Source organism: Mya arenaria, chromosome 8 (genome assembly GCF_026914265.1).
Source record: "Mya arenaria isolate MELC-2E11 chromosome 8, ASM2691426v1".
Taxonomy (NCBI): domain Eukaryota; kingdom Metazoa; phylum Mollusca; class Bivalvia; order Myida; family Myidae; genus Mya; species Mya arenaria.
The window spans coordinates 19,872,360-19,888,357 of NC_069129.1; the positions used below are offsets into that span (position 1 = coordinate 19,872,360).

At 34.0% G+C, this 15,998-nt stretch overlaps 1 protein-coding gene across 1 annotated transcript; it reads left to right on the top strand.

Moving 5' to 3' along the window:
* The first annotated feature begins 2,125 nt into the window (after positions 1 to 2,125).
* Positions 2,126 to 14,577, top strand: LOC128244044 (uncharacterized). The gene is made up of 4 exons (XM_052962062.1): positions 2,126 to 2,789; positions 12,529 to 12,617; positions 12,899 to 13,082; positions 14,297 to 14,577. The coding sequence occupies exons 1-4, from the start codon at positions 2,126 to 2,128 to the stop codon at positions 14,575 to 14,577; spliced, it is 1,218 nt and encodes a 405-aa protein (XP_052818022.1).
* The last annotated feature ends 1,421 nt before the right edge of the window (positions 14,578 to 15,998 follow it).

Consider the following 15,998-nt stretch of genomic DNA (forward strand, 5'->3'; position numbering starts at 1 on the left):
GAAAGTTACAGTGAAATTATGATTCGCAGTTTTGCCATTTGAGTCGGAACTCAGACTTAAGACTATTCGTAATCATGACCTCGAATCAATAATTATATCAGAAACACATTTAATTTAGTAAATTCTGTGTTCTTATCAATATTTTATTGGCAAATGAATTAAATACATTGCCATAGCACTGAATAAACAAGCATGGTGGTGGAATTTACAATAAATCAGCATAAGTTGAGAATAATATTATGTAGAAAAGTCTGCAAACTATATGGGTTACAAAGAGCACCATCATTATTAAGCATATCATTATTCAAGTAATTTATTAACATGAAAAAGTATTATCCTCGCCGTTTAAAAGCTTGATATAAATAAGTTGCGGTTTTGTTGAAGATATTTACATTTGTTGTTGACAATAATGTTACAAACCCGATATAATGAAACTACAGATGCCCATTTAATACAAGTGACAAAAGAAACGAAACATGATACCGAGTACAGATATGGACTAGCTTGTCATTTTGTATAAGAATACCGATCAAGATAATGTATCACAACTATCAATTTCTTGCAAAAAGCAAACATCGATTGAACTTTAAGCAAAATGTTTTATTCCCTTGTTCCATATTGAAATGTCTTTGAATGTTATAATCGAACGGATATATTCTTTCAATACTCTCAAAAAATAATCGCTTGCTAAAGTGATTGCATGCATGAAAAGTAAACGAATTTCCTTTGACGTTATTTTTGAAATCAAGGTCTACAAGCCGTATCATTGATTGTCGTAATAGGTATGATTAAGAGGTAAAACTTCAATATATTTGTTGTTTACATATATCGCCGGTAACAGCCGTTTTTTGTCATTAATTGCAAACAGAGACATGCATTTTGAAACTATTTTGTGTTTGTTTTTAAAGCAATTGAAACTACAGGAACAGCCCAGTGATCAGAAATCTACCCACGATCCTATTTAAAAGCACATGCCAAACAAACATAAAGTAGACACAAGACGCAAGAAGAAGAAGGAATATTATTACTCGAAAACATGATACTATGTTTATATTGTATATTTGATTTAGGTCAACATGGTCTATGTTTTAAAGTTTCATTAATGTATAGAAAGAAACAATATTGCGTATGTTAAATGATATGGACCGACTTAATTAATTATTATAATTGTCATATTAATAAGAATAACTATTTTATAAATACAATTTATTTATATAATGTATTAGCGCAGCAAGTAAATTTTGTATAGTAAATTATATGCATGTATAGTAACAATTTAATTTCTAAAAGTAACAAGTACGAAGTTGTGTGCAAATACCAGCGGATGCAGGAAAACGGATATTTCCTTTATTCATTACGTGTATCCTCTCATTGGTCATGATCTAGTGTTAGGCAAAATTTATGTAAATTGTTTCCTAATGGCATACTTTGGTACAATATGGCTAAATTGATACAAGCATGTGTTTTAACCAACAGGGTTCAAGTTCTCTAGGGAATGTTCCCTACCAAGGTATTGGCTTAAATGTTTTACTTCTTGACTGTTGTAGTTCTAGCGCAATAAGACACCTGGATATGCAATTAATTTCTAAAGCCAATAAAAAAACAAGCTTACTTTTTTCCCTCATCAGCTTCTGTCGAATGCCAAACAACAAGCATTTCGTGTCTCAAGCATTACATACAAAACAGCAATACTACGTGTAATATAACTCCGCATTAAATATGACTGACTAGTCAAGAAAAACCACGTGATCTCGAGAGAGCTGTAGAACATTTATATATTAAAAGCGGATATCTCTGGTGGTATATGGTCTTTGTGACGACGCTACAATGGATCTGCTATTGGAGAGACTACTAGTTGGAGTATTGATCTGAAGAATATTAAGTATTAAGTATACTCGTCAATGGTTTAGACATAAATAAGGTTGCAGTGTACTTGATAAAAGACATGGAATACATGCGAAGAATTAGCTTGGATGAATATTTTATCGTAGTCTACGAAACATTATTTAAAACATTTAGAAATGCTTTATAATACCAGTGCCGTGATTTGATCTTTTTTGTATTCAATCTTTATGCTGATGTGCATGGAATTGTATTATTCACTGGAATGATAAAGACAGAAACAATGAATTCAGATAAAGTTAAGCAAAAATTCAGTGTGCCTAAAATATGCCACGAGGTTTCATATGACGTCAAAACAGACCACGAGGAGCCAACAGTTGCAGACAGAAACCATCTATTTCAACAAAAAATGGAATTACGAGAATCTGAAAATGTTGCTCAAAATCACTCCAATTTAAATCCAACAACACACCATGGACGTTCAAGCTCATTCAGAAACCGACCTCGACCAAAATTGTTAAATGTTGATGTTAACCGACCAAGACGAAGCAGTTTACCATCAATTGCGAGGAATTTTCTCTCAGTATCTTTCGACGATATTCATAAAGAGGAGGAACCATCTGACCAACGAAGAGTGCGGTCATTTAAAACAACATCGAAGGGGGGCATTGTGAACAGGGGGGACTCTTTTAAACGGAGCTCTAATAGTATTCACTCAACCGGGAGTGCAAAGCATAGCGAGCATGGGGGAACTAGATCACACAACAACAGCACGCTTACAATCAACAGCACGCAGTCCCGATATATAGGAACTTTGGACAGTATGGGATCATCTATGGAAACAGTTATTCATAAAGTTGCCATGGTTGGGGATAAAGGGGTAGGAAAAAGATCTTTGACAAATCAGTTCATGACGTCAGAGTTCATTGCATTTGATGCAGAAAACGGTAAGAAAGAAATCGATGTTTTACTTCATATTCAATATTATTAAGTTTTAAGAGTAATATATCATATTGCTAATACATAACTAGTGCAATAAGTATCCAAATCATGTGCTGCTACGTGATAGACTGGACAACGGCCGCGCTTTATATCGCCGTTTTATGTGTTTAGCGCAGTTAATAGAACATAAGTATTGATGATAATATCAATAAAATCTCATATTAGTGGTCATGGAATACGGAAAATATAAAACTCATTTTCTAAAACTGCAAAGGCTCATTTTTTTATTAATTTGAGAAAATTCCTTTAAAACATTTTCTTTCAAATGCCAACTCATCTGAGATCCCCTAAATGTTTTGTTAATTAAAAACAACCCTTGTAAAATAAGTGGACTCCAGTGCCTTTCATCTAAATACTCATTATTCAGGCATTCAAAGCAATATCATTCTTTTTATTATGTAATTGTTAATTCTATCGATCCACTTGACTAATACAACACCACGTTGACATATTTACTGAAAGTTTTCCAGCTTCAATGTGTTCGAACTCGGCCAAAAAGGATACAACAACGCGTTCATTGCGAATATAAATTCTTAAACTGTTTACCGCCATATAGTTTTGCAAAGCCATTAGGCACGGGAAATCAATAATGAACTTGTTAATGCCAAAACCATAATTGAAGAGGAGAGCATTAGTTCAAATAGGCGGTATGGATTGCTGAGAAATGTGTTCAGATATTTGTGTCACGTTTTATCTCAAGCTCTACAGCATAAATGACATGGAAACGTGAGAGTAAACCTGTTGAACGCCTTGCTATTTAATTGTGTAAGTGTAAGAGTCAACTTCGGTTCTACTAGCATTAAAATAGATGCCAATGAACAACATAAAGTGATATATCTGCTATTTCCCATACAAACCAGGTTTATAAACTTGAACGTGAGCCATGTCCAAATGATCTCAATTAAATGAAGAAAAAAATATCTATATTTTACAGGCATGGGGTATATCAATAATACAACATACTCATTATTTACACAAATTGTAAAATATAGGCACAGTAAGTTCGTTTTGCAAATATTTAACATCTGGTAATATTGCTTTAAAACATAATGTTAGTGAAACTGGAATGGAAACATTATTGTTTAATGCTTTTCATTAAGAGTACAAAGAAGTGTTGCAAATGACTTTAAGTACGTATAAGTGAAGACATTTTTGTGCCCTACGTCATCCAGGGCCCGTACTCACAAAGGTCGACCCTGATACTGAGTTTGACTCATGGTCAGAAAAGCCTGTTTCAATTTTGGTACTGAAATACTTCTTCTGGGGTAACTATGGTCAAACGTGATATATCTGTGTCATATGATCTGTTATATTATCAGATACACATTTTCGTCAACTTGCGTTATATACTCACCCAAAAAAGAAACGATACCGTATTATTATTTCAGTTTTTTCTTTAAAATAAGTAAATATCCTTAAAAGTTAACTAAAATTAAGTGGTTATAGTTCGTACATGTAAATCATAGGGATTAGCTAAATTCATTGAAGCATTTAAGTAAACGACCTAGCTTTAGATTTTTACCTGCTGCGCGGGGTACGAGGTACATGGTACATGTTGAGTAAAGGTGAATATTGATTTGTGAAAGGGTTGAATTATCCGGTTTCTTTCGTAACAAGTATGCCACGTTTGTCTACTGATGAACGTAATCGGGCTATTGGTATGCTACAGGCAGGTGCACGTCAAAGTGACGTCTTTGCACGTTTTGGTGTGTCGCGTTTGACAATATCTCGTCTGGCAGGTCGTTATCGAACACTTGGCACAGTTAATGATTGCCAAAGATCTGGCAGGTCGCGAGTAACGACCCCTGCGCAAGACCTCTATATGAGGACGTCACATCTACGTAACAGATTTTTGACGGCAACGACCACCGCAGCTATAACACCTGGACGTACCAATATTAGGATATGTGCTCAAACGGTGAGAAATAGGCTTGCCGAACATGGACTTAGGGCTAGACGCCCACATAACGGCTCGTGCCTTACAGCCGAACGTCGACGTAAACGTCGGGATTGGGTACACCAACATCACCGTTGGACTCAACAAAAGTGGAACACCGTATTATTTAGCGACGAATCACAGTTTTGCTTGGATCACGCTGATGGACGCATACGTTGCTATAGACGACGCAATGAACGTTTTTCGGACGCATGTATACGTCAGAGAGATCGATTTGGGGGACCTAACGTTATGGTATGGGGTAAAATATCCTTTCATTCTCGAACACATTGAGTGGAAGTGCAAGGTAGGCTAACAGGACAAGGATATCGAAATGAGGTATTGGAGCCAGTTGTTGCACCATTCATCAACGCCAATCCGAACGTCACTTTTTTTCCAACAGGACAACGCTAGTTGTTACACCGCTCGAGTTTCAACCACCTACCATCAGGAGAGAAATATCCAAGTTCTTCCATGGCCTGGATTCTCACCTGACCTGTCTCCAATCGAGCATTTATGGGATATCTTGAAACGCCGTGTTCGACAGCGTAATCCTCAAAACCCTAATGAGCTTGCACGTTTTGTGCACGAAGAATGGGCAGCGATACCACAGGAGACTATTAAGGCCCTGATTCGCTCAATGCGACGTCGCTGTATTGCAGTTAGTGACGCACATGGTGGACATACCAGATACTGATTACTTGTGAATTGAGTTTTCGCATTATCGTTGTTACAGCAGCAAATAATCTGCCAGTATTGATAGTTTTCTACTAATGTTATGAAATTTTATTCAAATGGTTGTTAAACATTAAATTTAAAAAATATCAGAAAAATGTCATAAAGAGAAGAAATAAAGTGTTAAAGTTTCCAGGTATCGTTTCTGTTTTGACTGAGTATATTTTGGACATCTTGATACATTTAAGAATTCAGTTTCTTGAGCCTGTGCCTCGAACTAAGACTCAAGACATGAGTGAATACGGACCAGGATTTGTCAATTTATTGCACAAGCGAGGTTCTATTCCAATCAGATCTATATATATTTATAAAACTGAAAGAAATGACAGTGCCAGAAATAAAATTAAAACAAAATATATTCCATTGTACAAACAGATGAGTTTAAGAGTTCAATAATTTTCGTGAAACATTTGATTGGTGTGCATTAGTGCTTTTGTGAGTTTATGAATTAAATAGCCTATTAAGAAAAACTGCAAGATCTTTTGTACTTTATTCGTGCATCGGATGTTTACTGAGCTGCATGAAACGAGTTAATATAAAATCATTGATTGCGTTGTTTTAGGTATATTATCTAAATACCTCTTTACCACCAAATTCTCATAAATATTTAATGTAAACAAGAAATTGGTCACAGTTATGAAATGAAACCTCGAACGCGGGAAATATTTCAAATCCAAGTCGGTCTGCTATTGGTGTATGTTTATGTGTCATATCGAATTGTATGACCAATAATGTAGGTGTGATATGTATCATAAATGAACAAAATCTGATGTAAATACCATTTGTCTAGCTGAGCTGTTTAAAGGAGCCGTATACATTCCTCATGTGCCTACTCCAATAATGATGTAAATGAAAACAATTGCACTTATCCTCAAGAGTTTTTCTAATATTAAAGCAACATTCTGCAAAATAATGATTAATACTAGGATTGGCCACGAGTAAAATTATATATGTGGGGAATTGGAATGCAAGAAAGAAATCAAACCGATAAATATTCTCTTTATTTGTGCAAATATCTGTCTACGGAACACAACTATATAATTACCATTCCTTGGTATCATAAATAATGATCATAGTTGCTCATTCCGTTTTGAATAACGGAATTAAAGATAAATAGGCATGTGCAGAAAACGACAACAATGTAAATTTTAAATTTTAAGCATAAAATTGTATTTGTTTTGAAAAAAACAAACCACCTCAACCAACTTGTTCTTCGCTGTTTCGTTTATGTGCCTGGCAAAACTTACATCACAGAGAAAAAAAATGTCCGCTGAGTGAACTCAAGTCGTTTTTGTATCAATTATCTATAGTTAACGCTCTGTTTTAATCAAAGTGCTGAAAGCACTGATGGACTAGGGCTTCTTTAGGGGAATGTTGATAACCATGTTCTAAGCATTAAACAAATCGGCTCACATTACAAGGGGTCACTGTTTAATTGGCTAGCATAAACTTTAGACTAAAACTGCTTTCAAGCTGCAAAGGAAATTTGAAAAGTCTTGTTAAGTGTGGGTAGAGGGAGAGGGGGGGGGGACTAAAGCGTTTAATCAGATAAAGTCATAGTTATTTTGAATTTCTCAATGTCGTTAAATCAGACCTATACAAATTAATTTACGTGGTTGGCGTATGTTTACCAAAGTACACATACTTTTTTAATTTGATCAAATCATTTTATATCAAAGGTCTGTTATTTGCAGTTTCAGTTTCAATGATGTAATTATATCCTAAATAGAAAACCTGTCACATCTTTTTCAGGGGAGCTTTAAACCACAGGGCCATACTTTGGACAATATTTGTAACAGACATCAATAAATGCAACAGTTGGCCATTCTTGTATTGTCCTCTATCTCTGTCCTGATAGCTCCCTATCTCAATAGTTGCAAATGGTTGTAGGTTCATGATTCTCCTGGTCATTGGTCATACAGAAAGAAGATGTTAAATGTAGAATCAAGAAGCTTTCATTTCAGGCACTCCGAATTGAATAGAACTGTACCATTTGGAGTGCCTATAATTTGTTGGATTCCTAGGCAACATGTATCAGGTGTTGCAGTACATTTACTTTACTACAAATATTTTTACCCGTCCTTGTAAATCTAAAAAAGCTTTCATTTCGGAAAAGTAGTTCATATATTAAAATATAATAAGGTTGCTAAATCAGAGTTTGAATAATTCTGATATCTAGATGTGCCTTTGATTGCAGCAATTTAATTTCCAACTCATGATGTCAATGAAGCTGGTTAAGCAATACTGCATTTCCTTGATGTGGGGATTGCTTTATTTACTTGAATAAACAAACAGTTCTTGCGTTGGAAAGTACAATGTATTAACAATGGTACATGCAATTTTCTTGCCCTGACTCCATCCAAGCCTTAAATCTTAGATCAACATGTACTTGCGGCTATGTGTTTTATCAATGAGAACTATAAATTATGTTCAATTTAGTGCCACTTATGATATATCATTCCACATACAAAAACACTAGCATTTTCTTTAAAACCAATAGCATTAATATCCTATGTTATGATAAAACCATTGTCAAGTTGGTAATTTGAAAACTCTAGAAATTTTATCTGGTAAGGGTTTGACATAGTCTTTCTAGATAGCTGGACTTGTTTTGCAGTTACTTTAAAAATCTTTAAAACCTAAACTGATCAAGACTGGAGCAAAAAAACTCACAATACCAAAAGGGTTTTTAAAGACTTAAGAGATCATTCACACATCACCTATACCATTAATTTTTTATCCACAATCTTAAATCAACATAAAAATGTTTTAAATTAATATTGCAATGAATAAAACATATTGCAATAACATAGCAATCAAGTATGATCTCTATATGCCTAAACATGAGATTTCAACATTTTCCTGATAAACAATAAAAATATTTACTTGATAATTTTCTCAATACTTACACAAGCTGAAAATGGTCTCTTTTTGAATACTTCACATATTTCATGGCTTTCATCATTCAAACTAACATTTCGCTTGTTATTTCAATATTCAATGATTTTGTAAACATTCATAAATGATGGTTAAAATTAAGATTCATGCTAATCATGCCTACCAAAAACACCTGACTGACTAATCAGTATCCAAATTCGGCAGGGCTTATTGGTGGTCCAGTGAAATCAACCATGACCTCCCACAATCTGCACTGATCAAAAGTAGTAAATGCATTGTTTCCATTGTTCTTATTTTCATTAAGTTAGTAAACAACTGCAGTGAATAAAATTTATTCCTTATCACTGAGAGAAAGTTTAGAATGAACGAAGCCGACGGTTACATTTAGTGGGATATCAAATCCTACAAATGTATTCATCATTTTATGTAACCGTAATCAGTAAATGTTAAAGTTGAAAGTCTAAAAAGTTTCATTTTTTGTATATCAAAGATATTTTGTGCTTCTCTAATTTCATTCTTTGAAATTTGTTTTCCTTAGTGTTCAATCCCAAGCATACGTGTTCACATTTAAGTGCAAGAAAAGTCATTAAATTATGATCTGAATAAATTCATTATAATGTTAGGTCACATAAAAGATATACAATGTATTGTGCTTTTTAAAAAAAAAGTTTTTCATCTGTTTAAAATTATTTCAAATGCAGTGCATTGAAATTTGATTATGAGTTTAAACTATGACAGGAATAATTCAAGGGAATGTGTGTTTTTTTGTAATTTCTAGCATTAAAAATTGTCTGAATCGCATGAAAATTACGTTAAGGTTATTTTCAAATTGGTCACACTTTTTGAACTTTGTACTGTCTTCTTTTTGTTTGTCTCAAATTTAATACAACATTGGCTTCACTTGTTGTTTATTAAAGGGACTGTACACCAGATTGGCACCAAAAAGTTGTTTTTTTCTTTAACGAATCTTAGGACAATTTTTTAATAAAGTGTTTTACTCTTTGATATCGTTATTGTAAATAAAATACCAAAATGCAAAAAAATTGCAGTGCAGTGTCGAATCCACAATGCTATGAAGACTTACTCTTACTGAGTGGAATTTCCATATATATACCTAACTCGCTTATATCACGTAATAATCACGGCAGATTACGCATAAGGAATGAATTCTACTCGGTAGACATACCTAGTATTTTTTTTAATGGAAAAACACGAAATAACTGCTATTAATAAATCATTTGTAAACTATGTGGATCATTAGTTAGTACGTTTCAATGCATTAATTGTACACATCGATACCAAGTTTATGTCAGGTTTCTATAAAATAAAAAAGTTTTTTCTCTTTCATTATTAACTGAGTACAGCCCCTTATGAACCTTATAATGTCTGTGACTTATCAAATATTTAATAGTAATGGTCTGCAACCAAGATTTGTTTGAATTATAAAGGTTTCAAACTGCATTGTGTATGCGATTGGAAAGCTAATCTTGAAAGCTCCCTTAGTATAATTTTGAAAAATAACATTGACCCTGCAAGGTACTCATATTTGGATGATTCATAAAGATTTGCAAAGTTATTTATGTATAATGCATTCAATGATACAATGATATACCTTTATCAAATCTATGATTTAGTATAGCTTATATAAATAAATATATATTCTTAACTTCTAATAAGAAATTAGTTAATTTGTCAACTGCGCACCAAAACCCTGTATCTGAATGTATACGCAAGCTTATGCATCAGTCAATTGTAACCATGCACCCCCCCCCCGGTCAAGGGAATAGCGGGGACTTTTACTTTCTGTCCAGCTAACCCAATCTAAAATCCACGCGCTGCGGAGATGATCTGATGGCAAAGTCCCCACCAAATCCCCCCCAGCACCCAAGCGACATTAGATTAAGCCACATCCACACTGTATTTTCCACGAAGACCCGGCACTACGGGGCCACCTGAAAGGTAAAAACACGGCCCATTTCCCCGGTTTACCCCCGGATGTTGGGGCCGTGGTTACAATTGACTGGTGCATACTGATCCATAGTGATCCAATCTCATGCCAATACGATTTCTGGTCTGACATCGCCAGGTAAGTTATTCCTAAGCATAAAAAGCCTGGACACCATTTGAGAAAGACTGTTGTGAGGTTAAATCTTCATTACTTCACTATGCCACAACATTGGGTGATAAGGGAACTTGAATATGTTGATTTTCATTTTGTTCCCGAAATGCCACAAGCCAGATGATTTATACAAGTTCAATTCTTTCTCCACAATTTTCAGCACTGCATTGTTAAAAAACCCTCAAAAGTTACATTTGTAAATTATTTAACCAAATACCTTTCCCTAAAATATTTCACAAATTTATATTGATCTATCAACAATGCATCACCATACTGTATCTTTGACTGATTATTGATTTTCATTCTTGGCTAGGAAACAAAACGAAAGCGTCTTCAGAAAAAGAACTTGTAATTTATGCACCAGTCAAATGTAACCACGCCCCCGCCCCCCAGGTCTGGGGAATACTTTGACTTTTAGTCCACCCAATCCCCTATGAAATCCCTGCCCTGCCCTGCGGGAACGAACTGGTGGTAAAATCCCTGCCACATAACCTCGCACCCCAAGGATCTTAGGAAAGGGTAATTCCCCGCTATATTTTGCGGGAAGACAAAACCACCGCAATCACTGCGAGGACACCTGAAAGGTGAAAACACTGCCCTTTTCCCTAGTATACCCCGAGGGGGGGGGGGGGGGTGGTAACAATCGACTGGTGCATTATAAGAGTGGAAAAAACACATAAGTAAACACTCATCATATTCATAAACCAGATGCTGTGCACATATTCATACATTTGGCTTCACTTAGAATGAAACTTCATAAATAAGTATGCGCATATTTGATATTTCTTTATCTCCATTTTGAAAAATTGAAATCACATGATTTTATCAAACGAACTTGTATTGCTTGAAATTCTACGTGTCAAATTAAACATGCTTCCCACGGTAAGATGACAATAAATCCGTTTGATGGTGGTAATCATTCAATGGCGACTTTATTGATAAATTTCTTCAATAAAACACGTATACAATTCACATCATCAGCATCTGGAAGTAGTGATAACATGTACATGTGTGAATCATTCGGCCGCTCTGATCAGAGTGAATGAGTCAATACAGTAGACTGGTACCCGAATTTACTTTTCCTCAAAAACAAAAGTTATAACGTTATACAGGTACGCGGCATATGGTTTTTATTTTACATTAATAGTATTTAAACAATCAATACCAAAAATCATGCTGTATTTAAAAAAGTACTAAGTGCCATGCAATGATAAGTTAAAAAATAAACTTTGTATTTGAAAAGAAAATGTCACGGAAACATGCAAATTATGTCGAAAAAAAGAACAACCCTGTTAATATATTAATACCAACATTCTATACAAAGGATAACAATACTTTTTTTAAAACCAAATATCCTGGTTGTTTACTACTTAGACCGCACGCTTGATTCGGTTCGACATTTCGAATGCGCGATGGGCACCGTGGTTAGCTGATACTGGTCTCTTTTCGGATAAAAGAAAAAGCGGCTACCAGTCTATCAATTAAGAGCATTGAACGCAAAAATGTCGATGCGTACTTTTCCAATATGTTCATATTCGTATTGCATTTAATCTGACCGTATGCAAGAACATTCATGTAGTTAACCCGATTAACTCACTCGCTACGTATCCATTTTTTGTGCTTCATTAAAAGAACATACAATTAGCTTGTCTTGTTAGGAGAACTATTTTTGTTGGATGTTTTCATTGTAATCAGTTCCGGTACTACTTTGATTATTCAAATTCGCTAACGGCAATCCAATCAAAATACAGCGTTTGAATACATTACGTCAGTGAACCCTGAGATACGGCTTGAGAATGCAGATCGCGTTTTTACCGCTATGAACTAGGCCACAAGTGCCCTAGTCCAAAAATGCTAAGAACAATTCCAATAGTATACAGTTTAACTAGTTTCGATAATTAATACAGTCTGCGTAAAATAAAAATATTGTCATTAAGTGAATTTTAGTTTGTGTTCATGAAATTACGCAACTCATTATGAAATACCTTTGTTTCAGATGACGAAGAAACAGACAGTTTAGTGACTGTGCTGTTAAACTCAGAAGAGTCAACACTAGAAATTGATGACCGGCCATTTGATTTACAGGTAATATTATTTTGTTTCTTTTCAAAAGGTTTATGAATATTTTGTATCTATTATATCAATATAATACCGCGATACAATTATATATAACGAATACACACAAACGGCATAGATAACTCAGACTCAAGATAATACCATTTCAGTTAGTATTTATCGGTCTATAGCTGATAAACATACTGTCATAATTATTTAACATTAATGGTTCACCATTCTCGCTGCCAACCTGATTATTGTATAACAAGAAAGCATTAACATTACCCACAATCAAAATATCGCATATGCAGGAGATGTCCAGTCGATCTGTTGACGCCTTTGCAGTGGTCTATTCGGTCACAGACCGGTCGAGTTATCAGGCAGCTGTTGACATTATGTACCACGTTCGCCACCAACTTCTAATAAAAGACAAACCAGCCATTCTCATCGCCAACAAGATCGATCTTGTAAGAAAACGAAAGGTCACGAGGGAAGGTATTAGTATTAGCTCCTTTTTAAAATTTATATTTTGGCCTATTTCATTTTATTCTGCAGACATCATTAATCAGTGTCCGTCTGTTGCCAAGCGCAAGTGATATGAAGACAGTTGTTATGACTTTTTAACTATATACATTGCATCACAATGTGTTATATAATGTTTCTATAACGGAGATCAGTAATAACACATTTTTGAAAAGGCAATAATAAAGAAAGATTTATTGATCGGCTTAAGACAGTATTATTACATGTAAACAGCATGATAGCATTGACCTTGATAACTGTATATCCAGAATGATTGAAGTGACACTCTTATTCAAAAGCAATATACATATGTATAACAAACATCAATCTTGAGTGACAAATTTTGAACAACTTACTTAATTATGCATTTATGGAAATTTTTAATTACTGATAACAAGATTATAACATTGTATTTTATAGATGAACAAGAAAAAAAAAATGATTGGTGAATGCTAAAAGATTTAGAGTGATCTACTATAGTCTTATAAGGTAGAAATACCGTGTTTTCTGCACAACTCTTTTAAATTAAACTCTGAATCCTTCAGAAGAAACATTGATTTTGACATTTATTCATCCTTTCTGGTATATTTAAACAAGTACTGTGTCAATTGTAATAAATCTATTTGGGAGTAATAGTGTATCTTTAGTTGTATCGGATATTTTTTTTACCTTATTCACATCCTCTTTCTAATGGAAATTTGAGGTTTAATGGTATATTTATATTCGTCGTAGACATTTGGTAGTAAAACATTCAAATCAAACCGATCAACGCAGTGGTTTCTGACGTCATTATTTACTTAAATATCAAGGTGTTATTATATAAGAGCGACATTATCTAACCAATGGCTTACTACGTTACAATCATCCGCTATTCGTTTATACAAAAATATGTTTTTGGTATTCGTCTTAAACAATGAATTCACCTGCAGTATGAACACACGATGAAATGCGATCCACCATTTAATTGACAAATCAATCAGCATATGTATTGTAAAATTGCGAACCCGATACCGTACTTGAAAGGAACATTGGCGAAAGTTTAATAACTTTTAAGACCGCGTGATGCTTAAACAAGTGAAATAAACCAATTATTGTCTTGGCAATTAGTTTTTCAATTCAATTAAACAAATAATACCGTGTGAAATCAGATGGGAGTTTTGTTATAACATTGGTTTTATACTTTTTAGAGGGAAGATCCGTGGCCAAGCAGTACAACTCTAAATACTGGGAAACATCCGCTGCTCTAAATCACCACGTAGATGAACTCCTGGTTGGAATACTGAGTCAAATCCGCCTATACAAGACCCCGGAACTACCAATAGATCCGCCCAACTTTGATGTTAAGCCTTGTCAAAACAAGCATGCAAAATGTTTCATACCTGTTCCAAAACGTTTGCTAAATTTCATATTTTGTAACAATCCGATGCCAACCGCTCGACATGAGTGTGAAGATCTCTTTACGTCATAGTTTTTTTTTCAATTTGTTGTTTTAACAAAAATAATGTTGTTTTTTTCAATACTGCTTTGATTATTTTTACATACATTGATACTTGTGAATATAAGACGTTCATAAAGACGTCTTTATTGTAAACAGCGAAACCTGATTTCATGGTTAAAATTAAAGCAAAACTTAAAATATTTACATGTTTGTAAATATGACATTTTGTCACTGCTTGCTTGATGTTTATAACAAATCCTTGCATGGATTAGATCATTGATATTTTTTTTTAATTTCTTTATTATTTCTTATATATACTTTTGTGTACAAACTAAAACAAAGATCAATAATACAGCATGTATATACATAAATGCATATTTATTTTGCAAACGTTTTATATATTTAAAATCAAATGTTACCGTTTTGTTTTTCTGTTATGGCTATGACACTTGTGCATTCATAAGTGAATCTCTGGCAACTGGGTCTACCATATGAACTATTGAAGTTAAGACTGCCTAGGCCACAGTTAATCAACAGTTGGTTTGGTCTTACTTACTCACGGAAATACAGGCCACACTTAAATGTTTTAAATTTCTGCTGTGATCCTATTTTGTTCTCATTAAGCATTACAGACCTTAGGGAAACACCGTCTCCACAATCCCTCATACACTCTAAGAATAATTAAAATACATATAATAAATTAATTAATTAATACGTGTGACCTACCTTTTTACTCACACTTACATTTGTCGCTTGGTAAGGTCAAACACATTATAGTTTTGATAATAGCCTTACGAAACAGTTGTTATATCAAATCGAATAATAATATGAAAGATAGTTATGTCATCTAATTATTAATAAGTGAATGTCTGGCAGCAAGTGCCATCACCTGAAATATTAAAGTGAACTGACTGCTTGCGAGACAGTTTTAATATCAAATTCCAAAACGCAGCTTTTGGAGTTCGTTGTAAATAACAGATTTTTATGTATTATATTTGAATTGATTTTATAATGACTTGAGGCAAATTTCACGAATGGTCTTTTTCATTGCTTTGAATATTTATATAGACCGTATCAGCAGCATTGATGGCTTATGCGTTCTATTATAGACATTGCTGAAACATTTCAATATTTACACGATGACCTACATTGCAATAAATTCGCATAGAATCACTTAACACAAACCATATACATTTTTTCATAAAAACAAATCCTAGCAGTTTAGTTTCTTAACAGTAAAATGTTCTTTCTTAAACACAAGTTAACCACAAGAACATTTAATAAAATATAGACGATTTATGGTTTTCATAGAATACATGAAACGCATTGAGTAAATTTAAGCCTTCGGACGTTGAATTAAATTTAATAAAATTTGCCAAAATAATGACTTTTATTGACGATTAATAGGATGCACTTCACACATCTTACCATGCAACCACGTCCTCCGTTCC